We start from the raw sequence: 21,783 nt of genomic DNA, 5'->3' as shown, positions 1-21,783 counted from the left end.
AGAGAGAGAGAGAGAGAGAGAGAGAGAGAGAGAGAGAGAGAGAGAGAATGATAAAGTGTGAATGATGTTTTTTTTGCACTGGGGCAGGATAGTCACAGCCCCCATTATTCTAATGGGGCACCACAATGCTTACTGACCTTCATCATCGACAGAATGAGCTGGCCACGGAGATGACAGTGACTTTGTGCATATCAGTTATTCATACAATTACAATATGTGGTAAGCGGTTCAGGCTATTACCATTGTAATGAGATGAACTACATGGACTTAACAATGCAATCACACAACAAATGTTTCCTTGGTACCAGTGAAACAGTGCAATAATAAGACACACACACACACACACAAATACACGCACATACACGTACATGCACATATAAGCATAGCCTCATGTAAACATAGTGGTCTCAGGCTACGATGAAGATGTGACGACCTCCTGGTTTATTGAGCTGATTTAGATTAATTCAATGCACACACGCAATTGCTACAGGCCATATACACACATACACTTCCACTTCCAAGTTAATGAACCGAAACAGCATGTTGAGCTTTTATTCATCAAGCTCACAACAAGAGACTGAAATCAATCACAAGCTGCAAAATATACGTATATAAATATATATACTGTATATCATTTAAGAATGTGGACGTTTGTGCCCTATAGTCTCATATCCCAGCGGCTGTGCTCCCACCTCATGCAGTAAGAGCAAAGCTGTAAGTACAGTCAACTAGCCGAGAGATATGAAGCATTATCTGACAGCACGATAGCTAACTAATAGACCTCTCAGCACACGGGCTTAAAGCCATCAGCACTGATAAGACATAGAGCGAGGGAGCGCAAGAGCTGGAGAGTCATTGAGACTGAGGGAGAGACGAAAGGGAAGACAGCAAGACTTTGAAGAGAGGGAACACATCAGTGTCTCTGTAATCTCAATATGGATATTGAGTCTTCACTGAGTTAACGCAAGTGTATTCATAAAGTAATTTTAAACAACAGTTTATTGTGCTTTGCAGGTAAACAAGGAGACACAAAAACGAATTTATCAAAAGATGATGAACAAAAAGCTGCAGAACAACTTCATCACAAAGACGCAGGGATGCAGCTGGATGGAGTTGGTGTCTGCACCTACACGTCTGTGAATGGAGCTGGAAGTAAATGAATAACAGACTGCCGCTGAGAACTGTTGTAGGTGGTGCTGAATAAACGGATCGTGATTTAATACAGAGACAAGACGATCTGAGAGCTTTCTGTGGATGTACGTGCGCTGGAAATATCTTATTAGTTTCTCCAGTATGTACTTAGTGAAGTCTGCCTCAGATAGGGTCTAGAAGTGTAAGGTTGGTGCATGTCTTCATGTATTCATCAAAGCCTATCCTCAGAATACTGCGTATTTTGGTGTCTGGCCAGCCATGATAGCGCTCTCAGCTGGCTAACATCTTATTCACATCTCCACATACATCTTTCTCTGCGAGACACATCCGAGAGTGTTCTGTATGTGAGCCTGCACATGTGCGTGTGTGGCTGTGTGTGTGGGACGTATCAGCCCAATTCGACACACTCACACGCACACACGCACACACACAGTACCAGTAAGTGCTGACTCTTTGTGGGCAATTCATCACTTGAACCATTTTCTTATGCAAGAAATCAATACCTCTAGCGTCTGTTTACCAGGAGTAACTAATTGAGAATTATACGAGGCAATGATCATATTCTATGTTTTACAGCCTGGGTCCCTTTTTTAAAGTGTCTGCCATGAAATCTATCACTTACATGAACATTTTACGCAAATGTGCACTCCCTGCATTGAAAGCAATGGTGATTCGACAGAAGAAGAAGAAGGAGACAAGAATGACAATCAAGTTTAAACCGCACAACTAGACCAAAATGAAAACATAAGTGAACAAGAAGTATTACCCAAACTTCATTGCATTGCAGAGTTACTTCCTGGTTCCCAGCACTTTGGGTATGTTGACTCCTGTTTGCACCTCTAAATAAGTGGTTTAGATAATGTGCTATTGATGCACTCATCAATACTTTTATATTAACAATGGATCAAATGACTATGTGTAATATAAACTGTGTCCAATGGTGCCGGTGCCACAGATAATTATCATGAGACTGCAGTTCCCCTCAGCTCTACATAGCATTTTAGCAAATTAAAGGGATAGTTCCGGTGTTTTGAAGGGGGTTGTATGAGCTACTTATCCATAGTCAGTATAACAGCTATAGTAGATGGCCGTCGACACTTCACCAGTTTGGAGAAACAGACAGGTACCGACCGACACAGGAGCAAAGTAATGTACTGCTGTGGACGAGTCAGCAGCAAAATGTATTTTAGCACCTAAAAGAAGGACCCACCTAAAAAAACATCAGTTTAAGTGTAAGCTATATTTAGAATATTTGAAACTGAGCTTTTCTGTTTTTGTCAATGGAGTCTCTTAGAAGAGGTATCTTGTCTTGCCTCTAAAGGCAAGACAAGATACAAGATACAAGACACTTCCAAACACCCAAACTATCCTTTTTATTGCTAATGTTGCTTCAAATCTGCTAGGTTTGTAAATAAGCAACTGTCTGCTAAACACTTCAGACACATCAACTGTGATAGCTTGTCAATGTGTTAACACTTGACCATAACATCAGTTAATGCAAATTACTTGGTGAAATGAATCTTCTCACGATTCTATGAATAGTGACACTGGTACCCGTGTCTAATGCTTAGCTGGTGAGTAAAATTATTTTATAACAAATGGAAATGAAATAATGAGCCAATTTATGAAGAATTCTAGCTCAGGCTTTGTTTTTTTTAAATATAATTGGTAGTAGTCTGAGATTAATTTGTAATAAAACATATTGCTGAACACTCTACTCCTATTTCCATATCGCCCACATGTTTGTTCTTTAATTATGCCAGTTAATAAAGGCTACTCGTGTAGAAAAATATCAGTAATATCAAAAGTACTTTATATGGGTAAATGTCGCTCACAGATGCTTATTTATGATCCACATCCTGGAACCAATTCAACTCAAATGATTAAACAAAGAGCATGAAAGCATAATTTGTTCCGCAGCTTATTCACATAACGTGCATATGCCCATAGAGAAATATATGCTTCACAGGAGCCATTAGCTATATACAGCAATATGTGTCCTACCACTGTGTCCTTCTCCAAAATCCTGCATTTCACTTGCACCGCCACACTCTCTCAAATGTGTGTGTGTCTGTGTGTGTGTGTCTGTTATTGACAGTCAGCAGTGGGGGGTATGTGCTATGTTGTGAGATTCTGACAAGCTGTATTTCATGGAGCAGATGAAGCATTTTGAAGTACTTTAAATCCCTTTAAGGGTCCAGCCGGGGACTTAGCTTCTGATGCCTGCCGCCTGTGCTGCAGCTGCTTAAGTCTCTTGCTAGGAAAAACTGGGGTCTAGAAGACGTCGCCCTTACTACTGTGTGTCTTTGCACATGTGGGGGTGAGTACAATTTCAGAGTGTATGCCCTTGAAGTTCATAACCTTGGGCATTGAGACCGTGCCACACTTTTCTGAGACAGACACAGTCTGACTTCCACACTTCCACAACAAAACTGCAGTCCAATATCTACCCCCCTACCGCCCACCGACGCCTTATCTTCCATTCTTAGGGATTTGCAGGAGGGAAAGCGAGCTGACAGAGTTCCAATAGGTTAGTTGTTAGACATGGCAGGGCCGCTGTGGGCTTAACTGCTGGCTTGAAAACTTCATCTCACATCCCCTTGCTGCTCCTCCTCCTCCTCCTCTTTCTCATTCTGTCCTTTCCTGCCTCCCTCCTTCATTACTCTCACCATCCCCTCTGGTGGTCCTGCAACTCCAATCACTCTGCTATTATTACCAGGGAGAGGGAACTCACACACACACACACGCATACAGTGACTGTTCATTCTATCCATTACCAGAGCATGTCCCTCACTACTGGGGACCGTCAGGTACGCTTGATTCTGCGTCTTCTTTTCCTGACTTACTCTCATTTTGTTTCACTTTGCTAAATCTTACTCTCCACATCTATCTCTCTTTCCCACTCCTCCTTCCCTCACTCTTCCTTCTCCCGGGTAGCCAGGGGGACAAATTGGCGCCCGGCTGAGCTAAATGTGCCTGGTGCTGAGAGCCAGATGGTACTGGCAGAGGGATGGAGGGAGCGAAGGATGGATGCCACTGAGAGACGAAGCGCAGAAGCCATGGTGTGGCAGGGCAGCGTGGGGGAGCTAGCTTTGCACACTAATAATCTATTAGTGCTCAGGGGCCCGAAAGCTGTGCATAAGCTCTTGCCAGGAGCCGGTCTGACCACGTCAGAGCGTTTGGGTGTGCTTGAATCGAGACTGGACAACACACTCAGGAAGAAGAGAAGTGAACTGCTGAGGAGTGGATGAAAAGAGACCGACAGATGATGTAAAAATGTCGTGATGCAGCAGGAGGGGAAGAGAGGATAAGAAAGAGACAGAGAGAGAGGTGTGATGTCAGTCTGCTGCTGGGAGGTAGTAGACACCTTGTTAATTAGATTCACTTCTCACTTCTTCCTCTATCTCTCTCTCTCTCTCTCGCAAAATGTTGGGTCTGCCCATCGTTATGGGCAAGAAGGTGTCTGACTTGTCCATCAAAACTGAATGTTAAACAAGAGATTAGAGCATAATAAAGTAAAGTGCCGACATCTGGGAATGTGGCAAAATTGCCAATCCCCAATTTAGCTAATCTGAGAGAGAAAACAAAGGCGAAGGGCAAAAATTCAAACTGTCCATTGTAAACATCCATCACAGCTCATGACGTCCGTAGTTGTACGCCCACATAGTTTTCCTGTCATATGAGGGATGACTACAAACATTTCAGATGTGCTACATTACCTACAACTGAAGTGATGAAGATAACCTTTCACTTCAAATAGTGAAATACTGGGATTTTCCTTTGTTGCATGTCTTCTCCCCTCTCTCTCTCTCTCTCTCTCTCTCTCTCTCTCTGACTCTCTCTCACTGAATGCCTCTCTTTTCTTACAGGGTTTCTTGGTGACATTCAGCTGCTCACTTCATGCTCCACTTTCCTCAACATCAACCCAAATTCCAGTATTTGGTGCTTACATAACACGTAGCACAAGATTTGGACTTCAGCAGCAGACCAATGAGATGTGGTAATGTTTCCACTGACTTTGCCCACCCTCCTCAATATTCTCCTATCACGGTGCACGAAACTGGCTCAGCCATCCATGCAGAAGCAACACTAGCCGTGGGCATGCTCGCTCACACACACGCACATACTCGACACGACATGTAGGCGCATGCTGACATTCAAGAAAACCCAGGCAGTGCGTGTGTGTGTTATTGTGTGTTTGTGGATGGATGTGGATATGAGGAAGAGTGTTTGGGCCATGCTGAATGTGTGTGTGTTATGATAAGCTCAGGCCACCTCTAAACACAGTGCAGGGGGACCTTGGAGCTCTTCCTCCTTCCTCTGAAGTGTGGTATATTAGCTTTGACGTGCACCCCCTCTCACACTGTACCTGTAAGCACAACACACCTCTAGTACAGTTACTGTGATGGCTGAGTACCAAGCTTGCAAGGCTCACTTCTGCTGGCCCCGGTTCAAGTAGGGTGAAATATACCTTGCTCTCTATTGGCCGAGCTAACCATAAGCCCATATATTAATTCATTGCAAAAGTGGGGTTGATTAAGGTCCATGATAAGGTCCTTTCTTTGTCTTTCATTGCACTGATTTAACCTGAGGGTGCACATCTGCTTAGGCTGATATCTTCAGAATATCTTCATTTCTGAAAGTTGAATTTACTTTTGTAAACATTGGTGATTGTTGACTTAGGCTGACAACTTTTTATTCATCATTACCTCATTTCAGGTTCTTCTTTGACAGAATTGCAACAATTCCTCTCAATATATCACACCACATCATATTATGTGCTCAACCAAATCTGCATTGAGACCAAATGACGAGATAACTGATGCCAGACTGTTATGTTTCCAGAGATTTAAGCAATTTGTGTAACCTTCCCTCCCACTCTAGACTGTGTTGTGCTGTGGGCTAAGGTCAGCTGCAGGAGTAGGAGGGGACAAGAACTGTCTGATGGACCAGATAATGGACTACTGGGTTATTGATGAGTTAGATAAACAGAGAGAGTGTGAAAGAAAGAGAAAGAGCTAGAAAGAGAGAGAGGTTAGAAATAAGAAATAGACAACAATTTAGGGAGGAATGAAGAGAAAACATCAACAAGGATGAAAACTAGTGTCACATCTAGACCTGAGACAAAAAGAAAGATGGAAAGAGAGAGAGGCTCACACATGTAAACACAGAGGTATATGTTTAGGGCTGCATGATGTATCATTTCAGCATCGACGTTGCGACATGCGCGCATGCACAATTGTCACATCGCAGGACGTCCTACAACTATTTTTGCTGCTTTATACAAAAGGAAAACTTGCAAGGCAGGGTTTCCACCAGTGTTTTACAACCCCGGTGGCCCGCCGGGTAGTGTGTGCATCAGTGAGTGTGCGGCAGAGAGAGAGAGCGAGCGTGTTTGCAACAATGTGCAGTAAGCAGTAACGTTATAGCTGTGAACGTAGCAGTGCAGTGTGTGTACAGTTTTAGGCTATACGACGGTGAATAAATACCACAACTCCTCAAGACCCAAGCTCCCCTGTCTCGCTTGCCACCTGCTGATAAAAGTGAAGTGGGTTCGCTCCGAAGTTAGCGACAACTTCGGCCTATAGGCTCAATTAAAGTCGGCTGATATTAAGGTGGACCAGGTATTCTCATTTCAGTGACAAGTCGCTGCTCCGTTGCATCTGTAATATCTCTTGGACCCTCTCTAGGCACCACTCTCCTTAATTCACAGACGAGCCACCTTATTTTAGGGTAAGTGACATGCGTTATTAATACCATGACATGTTAGATCATTGACTTTAGTCTGGATTGATGAGAGAATAATATATGAAGGCAACGGTGTCATGGTGAGTCAACCAGTGTATTATTCTAGTTGAAAACAATTTCTATGCAGATGTACTCAAAAATCACCCCAATAATTTCAGAAAGATTAATTATTTCCAAATAAAGCTATTCAAGTCAAAATTCCTGTATCTTTTCTTTATATCGTATATGTCGTAGAAAGATGTATTGCCATGTCATTTTTTTCCTATATTGTGCAGCCCTGAATACCTTACATGTACTTCTTCATAGAGGCTTAGTGAATGTACACCCATGTTCACAATCTGTGTGTGTGTTAATTTGTGTTCATGTGTCTGTACAAGAGTCAAAGGACAGGTCAGTAGTATGTGAGGTCAAGTAAACAACACAACATGCAAAAGATTGTGTGTGCGTGGTGTGTATGTTTAAATGTGTTTCAGTGTGGGCTAAGGGGTTAGAATTCAGAACAACAGAGAGTTGTTGTTTTGGAAAGGAGGTGATGTGTGTGCGTGTGTGTGTGTGTGTGTGTGTCTTTCTCTCTGTGTGCTTGTATGCTGGCAAAAACAGCCAGTGTTGTCTCTGATCACAACACACACTCACACACCCATCAAACCCAACATGAAACTCACATCCCACCATGAGGGCTATGGTGTCATCTCACAGAAATCAAATCATTTCTCAGATTTTGGAAAACTCAATTCAGAGCCACAAACAATAGTTTTAAAACTAAATTGGTGGGGTTTCCTTGAAGGAATAGTTTTATATTTGATCTCTTTTTTGCCAAGAGTTTGATAAGATTAATCAAAACCAATCTTATGCGTGAATGTGAAATATATATATCATATAATGACTTACCTAGCTTAGCATAAAGACTGGAAGCAGAGGGAAACAGCTAACAACTCTTAAGTCATTAACACGTTGTATCCTGTTTGTTTAATCTGTACCCCAAAAGACGTGAACATTTTTTAATTTGTGCTTTTAAGGGAAATTCTGTGCTCTAAGCAACCAGCGGGAAGCTAAGCTGTTATTCATCGAAAATAGCTATAATAATTACAATAATAAAAATAGTGATCAATAGCTATATGCCTTCGTCATATTTACATTTCTCTTTCTGTATGGATTAAACTAAAGACACACAGAGCCATGCTAGATGTTTCCCATCTGCTTCCATTCCTTATGCTAAAGGAGCTAATAACCTCCTGGCTCATGACACAGACTTGAGAGTGGTATCAATCTTCTCATCTAACGCACGGCAAAAACCCAAATAAGCACATTTCCCAAAATGTTGAACTATTATTTAATTTTAAAATCATTTTTAAAATCTGCCTTTGTTATAATATTATACACTGAACAATAGAAAATAGTTGTAATATAGGAATATATGACCCAGAAATGCCAATGTTGTTTGACACACAGTGTTCACCCACTGTCTGCTCTCTCTCTGCTTTGCACACACACACACACACACTTGCCTTACAACACATTCTACTTGACAGTGTCGGAACAGTTTTTCTCACACAGAAGAGAACAGGCACTGTGTGTGTGTGTGTGTGTGTGTGTGTGTGTGTGTGTGTGTGTGTGTGTGTGTGTGTGTGTGTGTGTGTATACGGCACAAGCATGTGTGTGCATGCAAGCATGCGTGCCTGAGTCTCAGTGTGTGTTTAAAACCTAATTTGTCTTTGAGCAAACCCATCTGAGGGCTGAATTAGAAGCATTTTGCACTGTAATGGGCTGACATGTTAATCTGAAACTCTATTCTCTGTAGCTAATGAACATATCCATCCTAGTCTCTCGGTGTGTGTGTGTGTGTGTGTGTCTGTGGTAAAATGGCAACGTCGTCCCATTTTTACGATGCTGCTGAGGCAAATTTGAGCACTGATGCGGGTTTATGTATTTTTAACAATGACGACATTGAAGAGCGTTGCATTTTGAATCACTAAGTTTGTTTGTACGTTTGTTTGTTTGTGTGTGTGGTGTGTGTGTGTGTGTGTGTGTGTGTGTGTGTGTGTGTTTATATATGTATATGTGAAGGAAAGACATAGATCTGACAGTTCTGGGTCGGACCAGTCCCATGGATTCAGGAGACCTACAGAAGACATAACAAAAACAGAAATACACACACACACACACACACACACACACACACACACACCTTGTAGGTGAAGATGACAAATGTTTGTAGGCAAACGGAAGGAGAAGAGTGGTTGGATTTGGGCAAAAAAGGCTGCCTTGCTGTGCCAACACTCATACATCAGTCTACACCTTGGGAGCAGAGAGAACTGAACGAACACAGAGAGAAATACATCTCGCATAGTCGTCAACACACATGTCGACAGACTGACTGGAGGGCTACACAACAAAGGCGGCAAGAGCAAACGGATAGCTGTGATGTTGCATTGTAGTCAAGGGCATAAACACACCAACTACTGTGTGTTGAGCGCAGCCGCGAATCAGCCTAATTACCACTGACACATATAGGATGGTGGGGTCAGCAGCATCGCCAACTGCTACAACATGGCTCTAATGCATTCATCACACCAAAACTTGAGATACCAGATACAGTATGTCATTCTTTTCCACACTTCCCTCTCATCGTGAGAAGATGCACGCTGCAATTTCCAATGATGCATCAAGGCCAGACTATCCTCATATTTCTTCAGTTGAGCAGACAAAAACTAGAGTAGAAATCAATTGCAAATGAGAATTTCTCATTTCTCTGGATTGCTTCACCCACTGTCCGTTGCATCATGTCTCTGCTGTGTCTGCTGTGGAAATGACCACTGCTGTGTATGGTGCACGAGTGTGTGTAATGTTTTGAGAGAGAGAGTGTGTGAGAGAGAGCAGGAAACAGTTTATGCATGTACGCGCCAGTCATAATGTCTGCATAATGTCCCTGAGGTCTATGACTGTATAACTAATACTTGTATTATTGCTAGAATAAAACATTACGCTGAACCAAGCAGGATTAGAAAACAAGCATGACAGCCTCTTCCCACTCTCTCCTCTATCGCCCTCTCTCTTTCTCTCTCTGACACACATACATATATTCACACACACACACACACACAAATAGACATGTATGCATGTGTGGAGGCAAGCAGCTCAGGGCCATGTACACTAGTAAGCGGCCATGTTTCTTTCACAAGAGGCTGCAGTGAGGCTGTCATCGTCAGCATGGTTCTCTCCCTCGCTCTCTCTCTCACACACACACACACACACACACACACATACCCACACACCGTACTGTGACATCATGCCACGCATTTAGACCAGAGGGTCAGAGGGTAACGCAGCTTTATGTGCTGAGGCTTCATTGTCGTCATGCTCAGCGATTGCACCAGCCCTTATTCAGCTCTCTTTTTCTCAAATACACACACTTGCACGCACACACATGGGTGACAAATGTCAAAGATATCCCAGTTTACCATCAGCACCTTTCACTCACATTACTACTGACAGGCAGCTCACCGCATACAGATGTGAGGCTGTTTCAATCCAGATGATGATAGGTGGGCCCTGCCCTCTTCTCTGACCAGCAAGGCTCTCGACAACTGGCTGAGACCTCCACAGTCTGAGCCAGCATTCTTCCTTGTGTGAGTAAAAACCCTCCATCCACCTCCGATCCATCTTTCAACCTACTACATTAACTCTCTACCCACTAGACATTTAGATCCTCCTTTTTGGCACACTGCCACTTAAAAGCTTCTGAAGTGGCATGTGCCATCATCCTCACAGCTATTCTTATGGGGATTTCTTAACAGGAGTATACCTCGAGAACAGTCGTATTCAACTTCCTCAGGTCTAGCTCTATAGCGGTGGGACCAAAGGCACTTTTTTCAAGGAATAGTTTAATTTCATCAGTACCACCATGGCCGCATTAACCTGCTAATTAGCCTCGAGGCAAAATAAGATGCTTAGCCCCTATTAGCCTCCCACTTTCTGAGCAATCCGTATGTATTTTGTGTGCTATAACATTACCTGGCTGGTATAGGCAACAGTTAAGCACAATACTGAAATAAGCAAGGTCTTAATATTAGATTTTGACACAGATCAGGTAAAGCAGGGTCCACCTTGATGCCATTTTAAGGCCATTTGGTGCATATTCCCAATCAAGTGTTCAGTTACATTAGCACAAAACAGTGGAGCTTTGCTAGTTGGAGGTTTCAAGATCACCACTGACTGGCCCACAGTGTAGACATGTGTCCATTCAACACCACCTTTGTACCTTGCGGTTGTTGCTGTCTTGTGCAAAATGTAATCCGTCTCATCCCACACCACCACCCTCCTCACCTGAGGCAGCGTGGCGTTGATCTGCCGCTGGAGCACGTCCCTCTCGTGCAGCGCCCCCTGCAGCTTAGTCTGAGACTGAATGAGGGTCTCCTGGGTCTCCCTCAGGGACTCCAGGAGCTTGTCCCTCTCGTCCAGCATGTTGACCATCAGCTGCTCGAAGTTGGCCTCCTGGTCCGAGCCGTTCGGGACGCCGCTGGTGCCTCTGGGAGGACCAGCCGAGTCTCCCTCGTTAATGGTCGGCATCACCTCGCACATCATCTTCCCAGCTCTGTGGTCTGGGCAACGCTATAGGACAGTGTCGCTGTCGGGATTAAAAATGTGATATATGTGGGTTATAAACCTGATAAACAGACTTACAGTAACTGAGAAGAGGGCCTTTTAACGCCCCGTAGCAACGGACCACCAATGCAATCGTAGATGCGCGTCTTACTCTCTTTGCATTACATTCCTCGTGCATCAAACGTGCATCCTTACATCGCCTTACCTAATCAGAGTGATTGAAACGATGAGATGATGGTTGACCTTTCATCCATATTAAGCGGCGTTTTTTCACCCCGTGAGCAGATCCGCCCTGCCCGGCGCGCCATGCACTCACATGTAGAAATCCCGGCGTGATTTGATTGACAGCTCAGAGATAGACGGGTACGTTTGGATGGGTGGTGCCCGCGAGCACGACGGAGATCATAGCATATTGGCAGAAAAATGTAAAAAAAAAAAAAAAGAAGGAAAAATATCCGAGAGGAAACGTTTAATCTGCGTCCTTAGACTTGGGGACAGTGAGAGCGAGTCTTATCTGCATCCGCCTTCTCCGCTTCCATCTCTCCACACACCGCCACCGAACCGACGCTCACTCCTCCCACATATAGACACACACATTTACTCAGCCACACACACACACACACACAGACACAGGGGAATCTGCAGTTGTCAACACTAAGCTACAGCTCTGGAAATAAGGGACCAACTCGCAGCGTTTAACCTATAGGGCTAAGCGTTTGGCACCACATGCGCGTGCAAAACGGAGGACTGCAGTACGGTCACTAATGTCACAGCATCATTTCTAAACTCTGTACTGGTATCATGCTTCTGCAGTTTTCACAGACTTGACCCTTAACTGGTAAAATGTAATTAACTTTTCACATCAGCACCACTAAGCGCGTTCACGACACAACAGCTACTGAGACACGATGCGCGTTCTCGCAGCATCAGTTTAACCAAGCCACAGAGGCAGGCTGTGCACTAAGAGTGAGCAGCGCACCCTGCAGGATCTAAAACGAAGTTTAAGATTATACATATTAACAGGCGTCTCCTTGCACTGTTTTGGCTGTGTCTTGCCCTGAGTGACTAACAATGAGTCTCACTAAATTGTTTGGTTGCCATCCATTCCACAGCACCTGAAGGCTAGGCCTACAGCAACCATACACTGCCAGTGGTCAAGCGCTACCTCTTTGTTGTTGTTTATGTTGTAGTGTTTAGGACTTTGTCTTCTTTGCAGTAATGTAATTGCTCGCAGACATCCGCATTAGAACCGTTTATTGCCAAGTATGTTGCACCCACAAGGAATTTAACTTGGTGAATGGTGCATAACAATAAACAATGAACAGCACAGTGCAATAATCGAATCATTTAAAAATAGAAAAATATTAAAATTTACAATAAAATATGGTAAACAGATAACAGTACGTTAAAACAAGTATATTAAAATTGTCCTGAGGATGTAAGAGTCAGAGTCAGTGGGGTGCTTTGTTGATGAACCCAACTGCAGACGGGAAGAAACTGTTCTTGTGGGGTGAGGTCTTGGTCCTGATGGACCGCAGCCTTCTTCCAGAGGGAAGGGATTCGAACAGTCTCTGTCCAGGGTGAGAGGTGTCGGCTACAATCTTTCTCGCCCCCTTCATGGTCCTGGAAGCGAACAAGTCTTGGAGGGACGGCAGATTGCAGCCAATCACTCTCTCAGCAGAGCGAATGCTGCGCTGCAGTCTGCCCTTGTCCTTGGCTGTGGATGCAGCGTAGCAGACGCTGATGGAGGAGCAGAGGATGGAATCAATGATGGCAGTGTAGAAGTGCACCATCATTGTCTTTGTCAGGTTGAACTTCTTTAGCTGCCTCAGGAAGTACATCCTCCGCTGAGCCTTCTTGGTGATGGAGCTGATATTAAGGTCCCACTTGAGGTTGTGGGTTATGGTGGAGCCCAGGAAGCAGAAGGATTTCACAGCGTAGACGGGGGAGTCACACAGGGAGATAGGGGCAGGCAGGGCTGCATGCACATGTTGCTCTTTTTTTAATCCAATGAGTGAACTGTCTGATAATGTATATAAAATACATATACTGAGCTATATCTTCCTTTAAGATTGTTTTTTGACTCAGCATATTTGAATAATTGTGTTGCACTTTAAATGGTAAAAAGGGCACGGCAAGGCAAGTTTATTTGTATTGCACATTTCAACAAGGCAATTCAAAGTGCTTCACATAAAACCACTAAAAACATCAAAACATAAGGCAAAAGAAAAGGAGATTTAAAAACAATTAAGAACATTGATTGAAACATTAAAAACAGTCCACAATTCATGACCACTATGATCAGATTTGTATTTAAATACTGCTCTGACAAAATTCTGCAGGGATTTGGCTGCTGTGAAGTGTGAAGTGGATGTCATTATTAGGGTAAAAATTCAATCAATTAAAAAAAATACGTAAAGTTCATTTGTCATGGAAAGATAAAAGAAATAATTTGCCAACCGAAGACAAATTAAATTAAACAAGAGCTTGTTGGAAGAAGTGTTTCACCATCCGATAATTATTTTCTGATTATGAAAGAGGTCTGAACCCATAAAGTATTGCACATCACTAGTTCCTTCAATTATGTATTAATTTTCTCATATGTGCCAATATAGACGATGTAATTTAAAATGACTTTTTCTATCAATTTATATTACCTTTTTAATATGAGTAAATAAGGATTATTCATGTATTCACATACTCAGTGGGAGATGATCACAACTTGAGTTTAAAAGTCTCCACTCAATTGTATTTCACCTTTTAAGTTTAGATAGAAGCTTTAAAGATTAGGCTAAACATCATTAATATACTCTAAACATATTACTGAATTGTAATTACTGATACATTACATTATTTCAATGTTGAAGCTTGCAAAGTTTTGGCTTTTACTTTTTGAGATACCTCAAAATTGTACTTAATGCAGTTTAGATTGAAATTATGTCTTTCCTTTAATTACAAAGGATTCTGTTTTGCATTTTAGATAACGGATATAAATTGTTATGTGTAGAGATAAGAGGGTTTTTTGCATGGAGTTTATAACAGCTTTACCCCAAATTACTGAAGGGCTGTCAGCAAGTGAGATGTGATTTTAATGGCTGACCTACTCGGTGTAGTTGTAGATTGGATGAGTATAACAATGAGAATCGATCTTGTTATTGTCACAAAAGCTGTTTATAAGAGGAAACTACTGCTACGCACCTGAGATGCAGATTGTGAAGGGCTTGATGAAAGCTCTGGCTACAAATGAGAAGAACCTGATTTCTCCTGAAAACTCATCTGATACATCTCTAAAGGTGGAGAACACAAGTCAGTTACTGTGATGGCTATTGTCAGGGATTTTTTTCATCTTCTCTGAATGACAAAATTTAAACTAATTTAGCTTTGTTTCATAGATTTTACTCTAGGAGATGTGGCTCTCTGCAGTTGAGTTTTAAAGGCTTTGACAACAATGTTGTCAACAGCCATTTTGGGATGCTGTGGCCTGCAGCACTTTCACAAAATATTTACATAGGTCAATGAACACAGCACTGTGGATCTTTTCAGCATTGTGACTCTTGGGTCTGATAGCAATAAGTGGTTTCTGCCAATGTCTTCCTTCTACCTGGCTCAGTGATGTCTGGTGTGCTTTGATGGTGTACATTAGAAACCTTATGAGAGGCAGAGTCATAAAGTATCTGTACTTTCATTCACTTTCTGATACTGCTGTTGAGTAATATGTGGATGGGCAGATGAAACGAGTAACACAGGAACAATCTCATGGCTCCTTAGTGAAGCCATGAATCCCCTGAGCAAGTGCTTTTCGCGTGTGTGTGTGTGCGTGTGTGTGTGCGTGTGTGTGTGTGTGTGTGTGTGTGTGTGTTTGTGTTACATATTAAACAGATAGTAGCCTATTTGAGACAATATCAAATGCACTAATATATAAAGATATAGATATGCAGATGTTATTAAAACTGAAATCGAGAAATAAAAGTAACATCTATTTTCACCATCAACGATCAACAAAGGTTTATCTTATTTTTTCTTTGGCTTAGATATTCATAAAGCATGCTGAAAAGAAGCCCAGCTGCTTCAGATCGTGTTACTGTTCCTCCAAAAAATAAAAAAAAACATCAGCCAAATACTTCACTGACTCAATTTCTACGTAATTGGCTGTAAAAACAAAGGAACAAACCTTATTTTCTACACTTTAGGTCACGAGAAATCATCGCAATGACCAGCAGAGGGCAGTAAAGCAGCAGAGGGTGAAAACGACAACGATACTCTCGCGTTACGTGCATCGTCACGTCATTCCATGATGGCTGAAGATCCTGGGGGAACATTTTTCAATTTCTTTCTCATTTTTCTTTCTTTCTCTCTACTTCAGCTTGCCATAAAGACATGGCAGGAGCCACAGGCCCGTTAAGCGTTCGCAGATCATTCGTGTCGACATGCCCAAGAAAGGGAACCGAAAACGGCTGAAATTTAGAGCTGGGGACGTTTGTTCGGAATCAGGTAACGTTACTTTTACAATAGCCGGCCGGCGGTTAGCTAACGGTGCCTAGCCCATACATTCATGAATGGCGCCCGTCAGCTGTTAGCACTCAACATTTAATTATTTGACTACTACGTATACTACAGTATAGCTAAAGTGAGTACTTACTACGGTGGCCTTTTAGTGATTGGTTTCTGGTATTAGCAAGCGCTAAAAGGTAGCTACGTCAACGTCAACAATTGGCCTCCTGACTAGTGGTCATAGCTGGTTCTGCTATTTGAAAGACATGGCTTCTAGACGGTGTGTAAATATTAGAAAATATATCTGTTTTTTTTCCCAGTGACCGTTGCTGATTATGCTGATGCCGACCCAGCCATTGTGAAGTCGGGGAGGTTGAAAAAGGCTGTTGCAAATGCAGTTGAGAAAGAAGGTAACATTTAATGTTGTAGCGTCACAGCCTGACAATTCGGCATATTAATGATTTGACTTTACAGTGTCATTTGGCCAGATAATTTAAATGTCTAACATAACATAACTGTGTTTTCAGTGAAATTACTCTGTGGCCTGGAGGCCTCTCAGGGTGATGTGGAGGAAGTCCTCTTGTCTTCACAGAGCGTCACAGCTGACGCTCTGGACAGCAGCGATGACCTAGAACCAGAAGAGGATGGAGAAAATGATGCTAAAGTGGCCCACAAGAAGAAAAACAAGAGGAGAAAGGGTATTATTTGTGTAAAAATCTGTAATGCACATGGAGGAATCAGTCATAACATTGAGGACTGACCAGTTAACTGTGATGTTTGCATGTTTTCACAGAAAGCATTGAGAGCGGTGATGGGGGGGAGTACCCAGTGGATATTTGGTTAATGCTCGCCTCCTATATCCGGCCCGAGGACGTGTGCAGATTTGCTCTAATCTGTAGGAATGCCTGGACGGTCACATGCACCGCTGCTTTTTGGACCAGGCTCTACAGAAGGTGAGGTGGTTTTTATTGATCAACTATGTGCAGTCAATAGTGAACATATAAGAAGAGCTTGTATTTTAACAATTCTTTTGTACAAATTATTGTGAAGTTAACTAGAAAAATGTGTTTCTTCTCCTAATTTTGATGGGATTTTGGTTGTTTGAAGTATTCCTTAAAAGACTAATTTGCTGTTTTTCTCCTCAAAGCCAGGAGAAGTGAAAAATACTGCTCAGATTAAAACCTGTCTTTCTTCCATGCTTTTACTTTACTCATTGATCAATTTAATAAAATAATACATTTGTCAGAGTGAAAACTACCGTACATGTAAAGTTCATGATTTATCCATAAAATGAGGATCGTATCCAATAAACGGACACTTTGTATAACTAACATGTCTTCTCGCTCTTCCATCTCTCACAAGGCACTACAAGACTGATGCTGACCTGCCGTTCCGTCTCCAGCCTGACTGCATTGACCGGATGTGCTCTTTACGTGCCCGTGTGATTCGCTCCCTTTTCCATTTGTATGAGCCATTCAGCCTGCGTGTCTCAAAAATTCCTGCCCTGCCAGAATCCACGCCCACAACCGTGCTGAACTCCAAGGTAAATACTTTGATGTGTATTCAGCCACCTAACTTTACGGATGTGGAGCTTAAGTTTTGTATTTATTTTGTTTACGATGTGTTAGCATTGCAAGTTATTAGCTTAAACGTTTAAGAGGTCCGGCCTTTTTATGCAAATTAACCAATGACTAAATAGGAAAACTTAGAGCTAACCAAGCCTGCTGATGTGATATCGAGGCTATCCACAACCAGCCTGCCAGGTAGCTCAAAGGGAGCCATGATAGAGGCCCTTTATATAGTCTTGACACATCTAATTTTGTCTCGTGTTTTATCTCATTTTTATATTTTACTCCAGGAAGAAACACACGCATGCATGTCCAAACTTAAACTAGCCTTTCATTATGGAACTGTTGGTTTTTATGTGCTCAATATTTCCTGTTGCAGTGTTTACTGTTCTGGGTCAGAAAGGTGTCGGGTACTCGGCCTGAGGCATTGTGGGAGTTCAACTTCAAGTTTCTAAAGCAGGTAAGGGTTTGTATAAAACCAACTACACTTCTTTCCTAATATGATAACCTTTTACATTGTTAGTAATAACCGGGTGTTGCTGTCATATTTACTTTTGCGTGTTATTGTGGCCATTTCCTTCCCAGCAGAGACACAGTAAGAATGGTTGTGCCAAGTCCTTGTGCATGCCCAGACAATACGAAGATGTCCACACGAACCCAGACTCTGACTGCTACATGCTTCAGGTCACCACCCTCAACTTCATCTTCACCCCCGTGGTCATGGGCATGACACTGTCCCTGGTTAGTAACGCTTGGTTTTTGGTGGATATTAGGTACTACTTTATATGGTGGAGAGAGCTCTGTTGGTAGCAATGACACCTACGGAGGACATTAGTTTTGTATGAGTTACAGTCTATAAGAGTTTCTAGGTGTTTATCACCGTCGCATGAAAGCTGAATGAATGAAAAGAGATGGTTTTAAGTGAATCACGTCAAGAAATATCCAGATTTTCCCCACCCACTAGCAACGTGTTTGTGATTATATGCTAACAATTTTATGTATATATATATATATATATATATACACACATACATACAGTGGGTACGGAAAGTATTCAGACCCCTTTAAATTTTTCACTCTTTGTTTCATTGCAGCCATTTGCTAAAATCAAAAAAGTTCATTTTATTTCTCATTAATCACTAATTAATTAATTAATTACTCAGCACCCCATCTTGACAGAAAAAAACAGAAATGTAGAAATTTTTGCAAATTTATTAAAAAAGAAAAACTGAAATATCACATGGTCATAAGTATTCAGACCCTTTGCTGTGACACTCATATTTAACTCACATGCTGTCCATTTCTTCTGATCCTCCTTGAGATGGTTCTACTCCTTCATTGGAGTCCAGCTGTGTTTAATTAAACTGATTGGACTTGATTAGGAAAGGCACATACCTGTCTATATAAGACCTTACAGCTCACAGTGCATGTCAGAGCAAATGAGAATCATGAGGTCGAAGGAACTGCCCAAGGAGCTCAGAGACAGAATTGTGGCAAGGCACAGATCTGGCCAAGGTTACAAAAGAATTTCTGCAGCACTCAAGGTTCCTAAGAGCACAGTGGCCTCCATAATCCTTAAATGGAAGAAGTTTGGGACGACCAGAACTCTTCCTAGACCTGGCCGTCCAGCCAAACTGAGCAATCGTGGAAGAAGAGCCTTGGTGAGAGAGGTAAAGAAGAACCCAAAGATCACTGTGGCTGAGCTCCAGAGATGCAGTAGGGAGATGGGGGGAAAGTTCCACAAAGTCAACTATCACTGCAGCCCTCCACCAGTCGGGGCTTTATGGCAGAGTGGCCCGACGGAAGCCTCTCCTCAGTGCAAGACATATGAAAGCCCGCATAGAGTTTGCCAAAAATCACATGAAGGACTCCCAGACTATGAGAAATAAGATTCTCTGGTCTGATGAGACCAAGATTGAACTTTTTGGCGTTAATTCTAAGCGGTATGTGTGGAGAAAACCAGGCACTGCTCATCACCTGCCCAATACAATCCCAACAGTGAAACATGGTGGTGGCAGCATCATGCTATGGGGGTGTTTTTCAGCTGCAGGGACAGGACGACTGGTTGCAATTGAAGGAAAGATGAATGCGGCCATGTACAGAGATATCCTGGAAGAAAACCTCTTCCAGAGTGCTCTGGACCTCAGACTGGGCCGAAGGTTCCCCTTCCAACAAGACAATGACCCTAAGCACACAGCTAAAATAACAAAGGAGTGGCTTCGGAACAACTCTGTGACCATTCTTGACTGGCCCAGCCAGAGCCCTGACCTAAACCCAATTGAGCATCTCTGGAGAGACCTGAAAATGGCTGTTCACCATCCAACCTGACGGAACTGGAGAGGATCTGCAAGGAAGAATGGCAGAGGATCCCCAAATCCAAGTGTGAAAAACTTGTTGCATCATTCCCAAGAAGACTCATGGCTGTACTAGCTCAAAAGGGTGCTTCTACTCAATACTGAGCAAAGGGTCTGAATACTTATGACCATGTGATATTTCAGTTTTTCTTTTTTAATAAATTTGCAAAAATTTCTACATTTCTGTTTTTTTCTGTCAAGATGGGGTGCTGAGTGTACATTAATGAGAAATAAAATTAACTTTTTTGATTTTAGCAAATGGCTGCAATGAAAAAAAGAGTGAAAAATTTAAAGGGGTCTGAATACTTTCCGTACTGTGTGTGTGTGAGATAATAATAATAATTTCACACAAATTTCTAAAAGGACAAAATGATGAAGTGATACTGATGTAAACTGTAACCACTTGGCTGTAATTCTAGTTGATTATGAAATGGTGCACTAAGACCCTTAACTCCTCTCCTAATTTCAACTGGTTTGTCTCCGTCTGTCTTACAGTTCACAATCAACGTTAGCACAGACATGCGGCACCACCGTGTTCGTCTGGTGTTCCAGGACACGCCGCTCCAGCGGTGGAAGAAGAGGGGGGATCAGGGTGTGGCCCAGGTGGTGTTGGACCCAGTACACAGTGTGAAGCTCATGGACTGGTGGCACCCACAGTACCCCTCCTCAGCCTACATATAGGAATCCGGCACACCAAGAACTCTGCTCTTATCTCTTCCCACTCATCAGAAATACAATATTGGATGACTCCGGAAAACCCTGGATTATGTTCATTCTCAGTTGATTTCACATTTCGATCATCATTGTCAGATGATGGCAAAAGTGTATAATGTTTCACAATATAGAAAACACTGATTAGATCACAGTGATGGATGATATATATTGATACATTGCTCAATATGTATATTTAGAGCTACCAGTTGCATAAAAAGATTCACCGGTCTGCCATTATTTTACATTGGACAATATGTTGCATGCTGAACCTACATGTGGAACACATTTTTTAAAACTCATGGATTAACATGGTGGAACATTTGTACCGCTCACTTGAAAAAGTACAAAAGTATCTTAATTTTTGCACCGGTTTAGAATTTTACGATGTTGCATCAACAGAGTTGTATTGTTTTTTTAAGGTATGTATTTAGTTTAAGACAGCAGCACTTAGTATTGTGTGAGTATTAATGACACCGCTCTTTACTGAAGGGGCCAAAGAGCTGATTTACCTCAGACGTCTTCCACTCATCTATTGATTTGGGTGGCATTCTTTTCTTTGTAGTGTTTCTTGGCTAAAAACATATTGATTGTCTCCTTCCTGCCTGTGTGAGCCACAAGCCCCACTGCCTGCTGGGAAATCTCATTCTCAACTTTGAATGGCTCAAAGTGCTGAAAGTGGTCTTTAGTGAGTGTTGACTGAGTTTAATCATACCACTCACATGCTTGATTATGATTGAGAAAGAGCTACCATTGATTTATCCGTCCATCAGACACATTCAAAGTTATTTAACCTGGATTGATTTGCACATATACATATTGTCACTGAAAAAGCAATCAATTAACCACAATTAATTTACATTTCCAAGAATAAAAGTTAGAAACAGCTGGATGTTGTGGTTATCAGCAGTTGATTGTTTAAGTGGTTAGTCTAGTTTCATCTGAGTTAATTGATTCAAAAAACAAAAACGTATTGCACTGAATTAAAATCTGAACCTGCCCATTCAAAATGTCTCCAGTCTGGTCATGAAATGTTGATTTACAATATATATATTATGATTTTGCTTCCCTCATGTTGTCATACTGGGTATTACCGCTGTGCTATGATCCTTATCTATATATATATAGATATATCTATATATATCTATATATAGATA

At 42.1% G+C, this 21,783-nt stretch overlaps 2 protein-coding genes across 3 annotated transcripts in view; one reads left to right on the top strand and one right to left on the bottom strand.

Moving 5' to 3' along the window:
* ppfia4 (PTPRF interacting protein alpha 4) overlaps positions 1–12,074 on the bottom strand; it is a 52,321-nt gene extending 40,247 nt beyond the window's left edge. The window contains 2 exon segments of the mRNA XM_031866050.1: positions 11,224–11,524; positions 11,708–12,074. Coding sequence (XP_031721910.1) covers positions 11,224–11,481 — 258 coding nt within the window. The 5' untranslated portion in view covers positions 11,482–11,524; positions 11,708–12,074.
* A 3,730-nt stretch (positions 12,075–15,804) lies between these two features.
* Positions 15,805–21,044, top strand: tmem183a (transmembrane protein 183A). Of its 2 annotated transcripts, none has more exons than XM_031848791.1 (8): positions 15,805–15,993; positions 16,314–16,403; positions 16,521–16,691; positions 16,787–16,946; positions 17,356–17,536; positions 17,941–18,021; positions 18,150–18,302; positions 20,411–21,044. In XM_031848791.1, the coding sequence occupies exons 1-8, from the start codon at positions 15,930–15,932 to the stop codon at positions 20,594–20,596; spliced, it is 1,086 nt and encodes a 361-aa protein (XP_031704651.1). In that variant the 5' UTR covers positions 15,805–15,929; the 3' UTR covers positions 20,597–21,044. The 2 variants fall into 2 exon arrangements, with proteins under 2 accessions (XP_031704651.1, XP_031704643.1); XM_031848783.1 differs by having other exon boundaries at positions 18,147–18,302.
* The last annotated feature ends 739 nt before the right edge of the window (positions 21,045–21,783 follow it).

Source organism: Anarrhichthys ocellatus, unplaced genomic scaffold (assembly GCF_004355925.1).
Source record: "Anarrhichthys ocellatus isolate YVR2014 unplaced genomic scaffold, GSC_Weel_1.0 scaffold1, whole genome shotgun sequence".
Lineage (NCBI taxonomy): Eukaryota > Metazoa > Chordata > Actinopteri > Perciformes > Anarhichadidae > Anarrhichthys > Anarrhichthys ocellatus.
Note: the sequence above shows the minus strand (reverse complement) of the source record. Positions and strands in the feature narration are given on the sequence as shown.

What these genes read in the sequence shown, in the direction of transcription:
- tmem183a (XM_031848783.1), top strand. Translation starts at nt 15,930, where the DNA reads ATGCCCAAGAAAGGGAACCGAAAACGGCTGAAATTTAGAGCTGGGGAC. An exon ending in AAATGCAGTTGAGAAAGAAG is followed by an intron (nt 16,404 to 16,520) that starts GTAACATTTAAT and finishes CTGTGTTTTCAG; the next exon opens with TGAAATTACTCTGTGGCCTG. An exon ending in GAAAAACAAGAGGAGAAAGG is followed by an intron (nt 16,692 to 16,786) that starts GTATTATTTGTG and finishes ATGTTTTCACAG; the next exon opens with AAAGCATTGAGAGCGGTGAT.